The following is a 12,632-nucleotide window of genomic DNA, read 5'->3' on the forward strand; positions in this document are numbered from 1 at the left end:
CTATAGACATTACCTGTCCTCAAACAAACAAGTGCACCTCCCCCCCACGCAAGTGGTCTGGTCCGAACATCCCAACAGCCAATGGGATGGCCTAAATTCTTCTACTGCATACTGCTCTCTAGTTCCGGTCACATGACTGTAACTTCCTTCTTTTTCTCTTCGCTAAAGGGTCTGGACGTCCTTTTGCTTGGCTCTGTTTGGAGTCAACTTTTATAAGACCTTTGGTTTTGTATTAGTGTTTGGGTGAAATGTTTTTCACCTTCGTTTTCATTAGCTTTCGTATGTTCTTTTCGCGTATTTCACTTGACTTCCAAGCGTTTAATTACATGAAATGTTGTTTATATTGCCGGTTGTCGTGTCGGACGCCATTTGCAAAATGGCGTCTGTGTTGACTGGCTTTGTGTTTGGGTGAAATGTTTTTCACCTTAATTTTCGTTAGCTTTCGTTAGCTTTCATATGTCTTTCGCGTATTTCGCTTGACTTGCCAAGTGTTAATTACATGAAATGTTGTTATATCGCCGGTTGTCGTGTCGGACGCCATTTGCAAAATGGCGTCTTTATTTACCGGCTTTGTATTTGTGTTATGGTTGGTTTTTCTTTCTTTTCACAGATTGAAAAATTACTATTATCATATCTGATAATGTTCAGGCGACTAGTTCGAGCGTGTTACGCTGGAAGAAGTTAGCCGGCGGCGACCCAGGTTGTCGTGTTCGTGTGGCCTCACTTCTAGATGCGACCTTTGTGCGGGCTTGTCTGATGTCGAGTTCGCGGCTTACCTGAAGGTGGTGTCAGCGAGGACCAAGAAGGTGGAATCTTCGAGGACCAAGAAGGTGGAATCTTCGCCTTCGATTGCTGACTCCGTGGCGGAAGAGTTACGTTCAATTCTACCGACCATGCTGGAAGAAACAATGGCGTCAATGGCGACCTTACCTAAATCGGCGAGTTCGGGGTCAGGTCCGGTTCCAGTCCCCTCTTCAGGGGGTGCGGCTTCTTCAGCTCCACCGTTACTTAAGACTTCGGATGACAGGCCTGCGGTCTCTACGCAGCCCTCTAAGAAGCCGGCTCATTCAGATAGACGCTCCACGGATTCCAAGGCTCACCGATCTTCGGCGGGGAAGTCCCCCTTCGGCGCATCGGAGCCGGGACCGTAGCCGTTCCACATGACCTGTATGGCTCCCTACGGGTTCCATAGATCGTCAGCGCCAACCTTCAGTTGATGTGGCTTCCAAGGCCTCCGAGGGCTAGACGGGACCATCCACGGTCCGGTTTAACCAGCGGCTTCCATTACGGTACATCGATTGGCCTGTGCTCGAGTTCTACGAGACTTTGGTGATGAAGCGCCTGCGGCATCTGTCATTGAAGAGCCCGACTCTACGGACCATATGACTATGAGGGATTGCTTGGCGGCTGTCTACGACATGTTGCCGTCCTTGCCACATCCAACGACGATGTGGTCATCCGTTCCTTGGTATCCACACGGGACCGCCCACGGTCCGGTTCTCCGGTATCTCCATCGGGCCATGACCAGAGCGACTGGCCTGTTCACGGGTGCTACGTGACTTTCTGATGATGTATCGGTTCATGCGGTGCTGGAAGATCTGGATGCGGCGGACCACTTGTCACTGAGGGATTGTCTGGCTGTCATATCTGATATGCTACCGCCGCTGGCCCATCCACCGGTTTCAGCCAAGAAGGGTCCGGGTTCGATGATCGCCACGGAGGTTCCACCGGCAGATATCGGCATTCGATCGTTGGCTGCCACAGGCCCCCGTCGGTTTACACGGCTACCAGTAACTGGCCCGTGCGTATCGTTGTTCCAGCAAGCAGACGGAGCCCTGTAACGAATTGGAAAATTGCGTCATCGGCTCACCGTTCGGTACCGTCGTCCCGTGATCGATCGAAGTGGTGCAGTGTCCAGGGTTCCACCGGCTCCTGCCGGTCCGTGTACATCGTACCGTCCACACCAGTCGGCAGCTGATTCGGCGTTCAGGGTTACACCGGCTCCTGACGGGACCGTCCACGGTCCGTGTTTCCGATGCAGCCAGTACATTGGATCGAAGTGCCTGTGCCAGGTTACTGACCGATTTTCCAGATGATGCGTCGGCACCTTCCGTTATAGAAGATCCGGACGCAGTGACCCACATGGCTGTGACTGTTTGTCTCGCTGCGGTGTATATGCTTTCGTCACTTCACAGTCCACTCGCACCATTCTAGAAGGTTTCCGTTTGAGGACTGATCCGATGTCGGTTTACTTGAGTAGACTTCGTTTGTGCCGTTCCCCATTCGTCACAACGAACGTATCCCGTCTTCAACCTATCCTTCAACGGTGTGACGCCGGCCTTGGATGACGCTGTTTCCGGCGGGACCAGACGTCTTCCTAGAACTTACAGATTGGCACGTCCTGTCGATGGCTTCAGTTCAGCGTACATGTTGTACATGGCGACCATAACTCCTCATGTGCAGGATGCCAGAGGATATGCCTTGTTCTAGCCGTCGACTTTGATGTTGGTCTACCTTATATCTTCCGTGACGTCGATGTGCACTACGATTGCACACTATCGTCAACCGACTTGCCTGAAGCGATCCATTCTTGACTTTCAGCACAAGCCGGTAATCTTGGCAGACCTGTGGTCTACATACGGCTCTTTGCCGTGAAGGGGTCGACGTTACAAGCGTTCCGGGTTGGTGACGAAGAAAGTCTACTGGTCCGGTCACTTGTGTTGAGATCCCGTGCACCGATATTCTCTTGTTCGAGGAAGGTTCAGCGACATTCGGCAGATCGTTCTCTATATCCGGTGGCGATGCAAGACAGTCGCTACTTCCGCTGGTTCCGGAAGTTATCCAGTTGCCATCACGTGGTACGGGGGTTTTACCGTCACCGTTTTCCTATGGTTCATTGCGGCTTATCAACTCACTGACGTTTACTGTTGTTACCGCCAGAGTTCGTGACCGATGCTGTCTAGATGGTCTCTGCTGCTGTTTCGCACCGGGTGGTGTGACGGCCGTGGATTTTAGCCGGTTGCTGTTTTGCGTTGCTTCACTTCCAGGTATATCGGGCATGTAGCGTAGCGAGTTGCTACGCTGTCTTGGCTCTTGCCTGTATCACGGGGTCGCTGTTTCCGATGTCTTGATTCCTGAATCACTCTATTACTGTTTCATGAAGTATCATTGCAAGAGTAATTTTGACGTCGGCGCAACATTTTATGCTTAGAGGTCGCGGTATCCAGTTTGTTTCTGAATCCATGCATTCAGTACAATAACGCAGATTTGCTGATCCGGTTACCAGTCGCCTTGCAGTCCAGTCCCTGTTGGTGGCTGTGGTTTCCAGATGAAGCCGATCTACACATCAACCTGTTGGAGATGTTGTCAGTTACGTCATCTTTCATTGGCGAGAGATGCTGTCAGGCGCCTCTCTCATGGTAGCCACAGACAGTACTACCGCGGTGGCTTATATCAACCGTCAGGGCGGAACCCACTCCAGCAGTCTGCTGCAGTTGACTTATCGTCTCTACAAGCTGGTTGACGAGATTCCGTTGCAACTTCGGGCTCGCCATATTCCAGGGGTTTCCAATGTACTAGTCGACACACTGTCTCGGCCGTCGTCTCCACAGCCGACGGAATGGATGCTCCATCCCGAAGCGTTTCGATGGGTGTGCGACAGACTTTGGACACCAAACATCGATCTCTTCGCCACACGATTCAACCATCAGCTGAGGGTTTACGTGTCTCCGGTGCTGGATCCCGAAGCTCTGGATCTCGACGCCTTGGCCATCAGCTGGGAACAGATGGACGCGTACGCTTTTCCTCCACGAATCCTCCTTCCAAGGGTGCTTCAGAGGTTTCAGCTGTACCATTGTCGCCTGTTACTCATTGCTCCAATGTGGCCATCCAGGATGTGGTATCCAGATCTAATACGTCTTGCCGATCCACATCCTTTACCGCTGCCAGACTGGGATCATCTGTTGCTGCATCCCACGTCAAGACTATACCATCCACGTCCGCAGTTGTTCCAACTGCACGCGTGGACTTTATCGCCAAGAGTTTGAGAAAGAAAGGTTTTTCTTCACAGTCTACGGCGGCCATTTTGAAAGCGCACAGATCATCTACTACTAACGTCAGATGGCTTTGCTTTCACCGAGGGTGTTTCCGGCAAAACCTCAAACCTCAGACGATCCAGATACTTCGTCTTGCTGGGTTTTTTGGCTGTATCTGCGGACCACTTTACGATTAAAGGGGTCTACCATCGCTGGGTACGTTTCGGTCATCGCTACTGTTCGTGATGTCGCTACTGGAACGAAGTTATCGGGTATTCCTGAGATCCATAAGATGATCAAAGGGTTTCGCCTTGATGATCAAGTACACCGGTTTCGGCCACCAAGATGGGACCTGAATCTGGTGTTACGAGCGTTATCGACCGCACCTTATGAGCCGATCGAATCCTCTTCCCTGCAAGACTTGATGCGGAAGACGGTGTTTTTACTCGGTTTTGCCACGGCTGCCCGTGTCTCAGAACTCCATGCTCTTGATGTAGACTTGGTACGTTTTCACCAAGATCGGCGTGCAGTCAACTTGGGGTTACTCATGAACTTTGTTGCAAAGAATCAGTTACCAGACCAAGCGCCTCGTTCGTATGTTGTGCAGGCCCTCTCCTCTATCGTTGGTCCGGCGGACGTTGAGGACTTGGCGTTGTGCCCTGTCAGAGCCCTGCACCAGTACATCGAGAGGACCAGATCTTTTCGACAACATCGCAAAAGACTTTTCCTTTCCTGTAACCAGAGTCGGTTGAGGGACCTTACCAAGAACACGGTGGCCACCTGGATCCGGTCTTCTATCCTGACCGCCTATCAGAAGGAGGGTTTACCTGCTCCGTCTGCTTCTAATCCGCATGAACTCCGTGCCTTGGCTGCCACGATGTCCCTGCACTGCAACACACCCATTCAGCACATTATCACTGGTTGGTTCTGGGCTACGGACTCCATCTTCGCCAACTATTATCTGAGGGATGTCACCACAGAAGACGTTGAGGGGTTCCATCATCTGGGTCCGGTTGTTGCTGCACAGACTCTGTTGAATACAAGCCGTCCTCGTCGCCGTTGATGTCTGTCTGATTCTGGGCTGCATACCGAGATGTCCATCGAATAGACAGATGAGGATTGCTTAGACTTTTGTTCTTTTGCACAGTTCACGTACTGGTGCCGGAACTTTTGTCTCGATAACCTTTACCCTGCACTGCATGTGGTTATTGGTTGTCGTTATTGAACTAACAGATCTTTGGTGTACTAGACAGAAAACACTCGGGGGTCTTGTTTTGTTCAATGTTCTGACGGATGCACCTCATTAGGTTGTCGCTTGTTATTGAAAAACTATAACACTTCAATACGTGAGGGTTACCTAACACCTGCATCCCTGGTGGCTACGTCTTCCCACCCTGTCAGAACCAGCATGAGATGTGGCTTCCGCCTCCTGGTCCATGTGTTCTAGGAGCCGTACCTGCCACTGCTGACGGATGCCACCATTCTGGTTGTTGTTACTAACATCACCTGCATTGGTCTGTGACGGGCATCCCTAGGATGAGGGCTTACCAAGGTTGGCCTTATTCTTCCACTAGTCAGCCTCTTTCCGGTTGGGGAGTTATCACAAGCATCTACGGATCTCGGCACCCACCACCATCTGTTGAATGCTGCACTTGTTTGAGGACAGGTAATGTCTATAGAAATGGAGAAAACTTGAGTGTTTTCTCTTTTATAGATACATTACCTGTCCTCAAACAAGTGCACCTCCCCCCCACGCAAGTGGTCTGGTCCGAACATCCCAACAGCCAATGGGATGGCCTAAATTCTTCTACTGCATACTGCTCTCTAGTTCCGGTCACATGACTGTAACTTCCTTCTTTTTCCCTGAGCGCATCGCACGGAGAACAGGAAGCGGGGAGGCCCGGGCGGGATGAATCTTGAGGACAGGTAATGTATCTATAAAAGAGAAAACACTCAAGTTTTCTCCATTTTTTCCTTTTCTCCAGGGCCTATTGAAATGATCGCAGGGAATGTGACTGGTCCATGCATGTCTGGCTTCTACTACGTCACTGCTCTTCCAAAAACTAACCTCTATCTGCTGGTGATTGAGGACTACCAGCATTACCGGGAATCCCTTTTCTACAACTTCAACTGTAAGATAACCCGGAGGTAAGTCGTAAGTCAGTGTTTTATAGGTGTATTTTTTAAGAAGTATTTTGTAGAAAGACAGCTAGATGTCATCAAATTCACCAAATTTATTTTTAATAAACAAAAAACAATTGAATTGCCACCTTCAGAAATTGTAGAATATTACTCAGCATATGAACATTTTGATTATGAACTTGTCGATATGTTTTGTAAAATCTTAACTGTTTTATTTTGAATAAAATTAATTTTCTTTTTTGAGATTATAAGACTTAGTATCTTTTCAAAGATTTGTGTTTGCTTTAGATATATCAAGGATATCTCAGATTTAAAATTTACTTTTTTTTTTAATGCAATACACTCATTATTTGTTTTTTTTTCAGTATTGTGACCTCTGGTGCTTATCGCATCATTAATGGAACGTGTGCCCACAAGGAACACTCTAAGAAGACATTAGCCCAAGAAAACAAATGCCCTCGGCTTCATGACTTGGATCTCCAGTGTAAATATCAGAGAGGTTCCAGCATCACATCATCTATAATACTTGTCATTATTTCACTAGTTTTGACTGTATACTAGCTACAAAATAGCCTTTTCTGAATTTTCTTAACTGATTTATCTGTAAACTGTTAACTTGTTGTTAAGATATATAGTGACATATCATAAAATGAAAACAGTTCGAAAGCATCTTTAACATGTTATAGTATTATCAAGCAGGGTAATGGATATAAATAAAATAAGAATTGCCTGAAATTTATGTTATAGTAACTGTTGAATTTGCATTTATCAAGAGTCTGAAATTGTGTTGTCAAATTAAAATATAAATTGACTGTCACCAAACTAAATACAACAAGTCTAGCTTACTAGTAACTATAATATGAAATATATCAGCTAACTTCAACCCAGTTACAAAACAAGAACAACCAAGTACCATACTGTGTTATATATGTCATAACTATAAAGAACGAATGTCTAGATGGTGCCAAGTTTTACAAAGAACATGAAAAGTAGTGAATAGTTGATAATTTCTTTGTGATCTCATAACATGCTTTAGAATTTTTAATCTGATCTCTGTGCCAAACACTTTGTAGAATTTTTTTAATTTTTTTATTTATTTGTACATATGTGTTAACGTGTCTATTATTATATGACTACCAAATATCCCTGTTGTTATGTTATGATGAAACATTTCCAGTCTTGATCTCATTTTTAACATTCCTGTCATCTTGAACAGAATCTGTTTGTTAACTCGGTATACTGGACCCCAAAAAGAGTCTGTTACTTAAATAGACCTTGAAGCTGGAAGTCAATATACTTAATATGTAATCATTTATTGTTAATCATGAGAGTAATAAATTCTGTTAGTTAAGTTACTGTTCTGACAAAGTTGGATTTTTTGTGTTAAAGTATGGTATGTATATCTTGTATTCAGGTGCATGTGTGCCTGTTAAAATTGCCCATTATTAAAGGTCATTTTATAGGGTTTTTTTTTTTTTTTTTTTTTTTTTGTGGTGATATTTTATGACATTACATTGGATCTCTGTAGTTCAGTTTCTGATGCAATACTAGGACAACGATTTAAGTGTAGCAAAACTATTACATACTTTTTTATACACTTATCATTTTATCACAATACTTCACATCACTGATCTACTTAATAGGAACTATGTTTTACACTATGTGTTTAATATTCCTGCAAATTGGTGGGATCTATGTTTACATTGATTTTGTAGTCATATCATGGCTTTGTATAAATATTCACTGGGCCTGCCATAAGCATACGAGATAGTGAGTGTGTGTGTGTGTGTGTCTCAACTCCCCCTCCCCCCCCCCCCCCCCCCCCCCCCCCCATTGCTGGAGCAAAGCCTCACATTTGAGCAGAAATTATGGAGACTTTCAGGCAAAATGAACTTGCCTGAAAACTTTTCACTGTGTATTGACATGTATATTAGTTGCAATCAGTTTTAAAATGTGATGTGATTTGTTTGGAACTTGCATGGCTGTTCTGTAGTAATGAAACTGAATAAATATTATTTAAATTTTGGCAAAAATTAGCCTGACACACACACACACACACACACTCACAAAAAAGGGAGCATGTAGGCCTATGCATTGGGCTGATGTTATAATTCTTTTATTAGTTCTTTATGAACTTGACAAAGTGTTAAATGATGACATTTCTTTAGGCCCACTTTCCATTAGCAGATTCCTATACATGTTTATATACACATTTATGTTTCATTTGATTTATCATCATTTATGAATGCTTATTATATCGTATACTTACAATCAAGGGTTTTTATGTCCATTTGCCCCACAATTTTCTTCCATGTACTGGTGGTTGTAATTTTATTTTTATTATCCCTACAATGCAAATTATCAAGTAGAGGATTCTCCTCCACAAAGTTTATATTAAAATATTTTCTTTTTCTGTTGTGAGCTTCGCATCTTTCCAATGTTGTTGTCCATGTTTACATTCAGTTAGCACAACAGATATGGACAATTACCTTCTTTGTTAAGTCACCAGCGAACATTTTACATTATGACATAACAGAGCAAAAAACTTCCAAATCGAGCAACTTTTTTCTGCATATGGAAACACATATATATAAGTAGTGTGTATATAAGCACTATATCGATAAACTCATGCATGGAATCACGTCAATGGAAATTGGCATTGAGATTAAGAGCTCTTGTATAACTCTAATCAAATAATTATTTGTCGTATGTTGTAGATATGTCAGAAACAGTGCAATATATTTTACAAAATTATTTATTGTTATTCTTATCTATCTGTTATTATAGACATGTATTTTGGTCTATGTTTTATAATAATTGTTAATGTTGTTTAGTATATTTTGTTTACAAAGTTATTATTTTGTAGATTTTATATATATATTTGGTAGTACACTTATGTACATTTATATGGTACACTTTTTGGTTTATAAACCATTTCAAACTGCATATTGTTTTGTATGTAAGTCTTTGTTTTGTTCGTTGGATTTTTAAATGTTCTATTATATTTAGTACCATGCAGTTCAGACATGGGGCGATTACATGACAAAAGTAATCGATTACGATTACTTAAGAATGTCATCATTACGATTACGATTACAAGGAAAATGAAAGTAATTGATTGCGATTACACTGCCCAGTAATCATACATTTTCACAAATATGAACTATTTTTGATGACTACATGTATGTGTCAAAATTACCAAATGTTTGACATTCAATAGTCCATAATTAATTAATCAATGTACTACAGTAGTGTCGTTAAACAAAACAAACTTTACTTATTACATGAATATTTAAAACATTATATTTAACGACAAAACGTAATTACATGTGTGTTAATCCCCAAGCTGCTAAAAGAAATCAAAGCATGCCCCTTTAATCGCCTAATTGCAGACGGACAGCGCACAACCTTAATCTCTTGTCTGTAAGCTTGACTGGGCAGCCAAATCCACACACAGCAATAAGTTATTTAACATATAATCCCTCCCTCCAAAGCATCACTACAATCGTTACAATTTTAGGTAACTATTGATATAAAGTAATATAACCCACAAATTAAAAAAGAAAGATTAAAAGAATAGGATATTGTTTTAGTGTTCTACTGGTTCAGAAAATATTTTGCTCCAGCACTTTCTTGCCACGTGACTTCTGGAGAATCAATTATTTCAGTCAACTTGTAAATTAAATGATTCACTTGACAGGTAAAAAGCCATAATTTTTTTTTTTAAAACATGACAAAAAGTCACAACTTTTAATTAAAAAAATATTACTGTTACCAGTGACACCAGAAAAAAACATGTTAAAAGGATACAAACTCAGGATAGTCCCTTTGCTCAGTGCTGCACCCAACTACTAGCACTGTTACTCGAGTTATTACCAAGCATATCAAAGAGGTTTGGTTAATAGGCATGTTTTCATAAGCTTATGTATGTTATAATATAATATAACCATATAACCATAATGTAAGGTGTTGGTATAAAACAGTTAAGGAGAATATAATATGTGTACAGAACTCTATTTAAAACTAAGTAACCATAGATTCACGCCTTCCTATTATTTTGTATAAATATTTTCCTAACTTACATACTTTGTTTACATTGCTAGTAGGTAATAACTTTATTACTCTAAAGATACATGTATACTGAAGGATGCTGTAATAATCATTAATATATAATCATCAAAAAAAGTGCAAGTTCATATAGTTTGAAACTTTAATCCTAGTGTAGTAATCACGGAAGTAATCATAAATTACGATTAAATTAGCAATGTAATCAATTACGATTACATGGTATTCTCAGAGTAATCGATTACGATTACATGAAAATATGTAATCGATTACGATTACCCCATGTCTGATGCAGTTATTAAATGCACAATAGACTGCACATTAACTTGAATACATGTATATCATCCTAGCTTTGGCACTGTCTATTGTTCAGTTGTGAAATAAATGCAGCATCAAGCAATATATTAAGAAAAGCAACTATCAAAAACAGGTGTAGATTCATGTTTTAGTTAATAAATGGCAAATTTGATTTAATTTTGTGTTTTGACTATCATTTATAAAGTTTGAAATAAAAAGAGTAGTGATAAATCAGAATGGTAAAAGGAGCAGAATGTTCTTACAGTACGTTTCAAAATATTCGTGTGGAGACAGGCTGGTGAATGGTATGCTGACGTCAACATTCTTCCTCCTGACTTGACTTGGAAGTGGGTCTGTTACAGTGTGGGATGGCATCACCGCAATGGACTGACACATTAAATATATATGGGGCACATTTGCAGCACGTCCACAACCCTGAAACATTCCTCATAAAGAAGGATGGAAATGTTTTATTTAATGACGCACTCAACACATTTTATTTATGGTTATATGGCATCGGATATATGGTTAAGGACCAGACGTATATTGACAGAGGAAACCCGCTGTCGCCCTTTCATGAACTACTCTTTTTCGATTAGCAGCATAGGATCTTTTATATGCACCACCCCACAGACAGGATAGTACATACCACGGTGTTTGTTGCACCAGTTGTGAAGCACTGGCTGGAACGAGAAATAGCCCAGTGGGTCCACTGAAGGGGATTGATCCTAGACCGACCGCACATCAAGCGAACGCTTTACCACTGGGCTATGTCCGGCCCCTCCTCACAAAGAGATCACATAGCTGTAAAATTACTAAATGTTGTCCACAATGTGACAGTTTGGTGTTGTGTACCAATCACAAACAAGAAGGGTTACTTCCAGTGTTCACACAACATACGCACAATCCAAGTGTTTTGTTTGGATGGATACCCTTTACTAAGGGACTCTACTTTGGTGCATTCACATTGCAAATGGTAGTTCTGTAAAAATATCAATGTGACATGGGATATTCAAATGACAAATCTACACAATCAACTGGCCTACATTTGAAAGGTGACATTGGTCACCACGTGATGACCACATAATGAAGTAAAAAATCTAATGTAAACCCATTATTTAATATCCGCATGTACCCAGCAGGAACTGTCAGTGCTAGTTCTGTCCCTCAACAAAGTGACCAACTGAGAATTTTACAATTTGCTAAATTTTATTTTAATTTGGCAAAAGTTTTTTTTGCAATTTTTTTTAGATAATTTGGCAAAATATTCTTGCCCAGAGCTAGCCCTGAATATAACAATATCTTGAATAATCAAACAAAGGAAAATAGGCTTAGACAATAATTATATATGGTCGACTACTGTCACTCTTTGCACCCCTTTTTTTGGTGGGATGTAACCTTGGTGGTAAACTGCTCGGTCGGTCTCGGATCGATCCCCATCGGTGGGCCCATTGGGCTATTTCTCGTTCCAGCCAGTGCACCACGACTGGTATATTAAAGGCTGTGGTATGTACTACCCTGTCTGTGGGATGGTGCATATAAAAGAACCCTTGCTGCTAATCGAAGAGTAGCCCATGAAGTGGCGACAGCAGGTTTCTCTCTCAACATCTGTGTGGTCCTTAACCATATAACCGTAAATAAAATGTGTCGAGTGCGTCGTTAAATAAAACATTTCTTTCTTTGCACCCTTGTTTTGGCTTCATACACAATAAATATAACATATCTTACCATATTTCATAAAAGGTACAACTTTTTAATTACAAGATTTGCTTCAAACACATTCAGGTGCATTAATAATGTTCAAACTAAATATTTTAATAGCAATTTGTTATTGTAAGGAGATGAAAAGTGACATCATTCAAATTCAAAATTAGCTACAATGCTTTGGCACATTAAAATAAAAACTGGTCTACTAACCGTGACCCGTCAAAATTCTATAACAAGCAGACATTGTTTACAGGTCAGTATGTTTTTATTTTTTAAAAGGTGAAAGAAATAAAAAGTACCTTTTGTCAAATATATCATAAAAAAAATACCGTTTAATTGATATGTTATATTTATTGTGTACGAAGCTAAAACAAGAGTCATTGACTT

General features: G+C 41.6%; 1 protein-coding gene across 1 annotated transcript in view; it reads left to right on the forward strand.

Annotated features, from left to right (window-relative positions):
* Nucleotides 1-10,715, forward strand: part of LOC121374351 (VWFA and cache domain-containing protein 1-like) — a 30,185-nt gene extending 19,470 nt beyond the window's left edge. The window contains exons 21-22 of the mRNA XM_041501447.1: nt 6,020-6,182; nt 6,542-10,715. Coding sequence (XP_041357381.1) covers nt 6,020-6,182; nt 6,542-6,737 — 359 coding nt within the window. The 3' untranslated portion in view covers nt 6,738-10,715. The remainder of the gene's footprint in view (nt 1-6,019; nt 6,183-6,541) is intronic.
* Nucleotides 10,716-12,632: the final 1,917 nt, after the last annotated feature.

The sequence above is a fragment of the Gigantopelta aegis genome, chromosome 6 (assembly GCF_016097555.1).
Source record: "Gigantopelta aegis isolate Gae_Host chromosome 6, Gae_host_genome, whole genome shotgun sequence".
Taxonomy (NCBI): domain Eukaryota; kingdom Metazoa; phylum Mollusca; class Gastropoda; order Neomphalida; family Peltospiridae; genus Gigantopelta; species Gigantopelta aegis.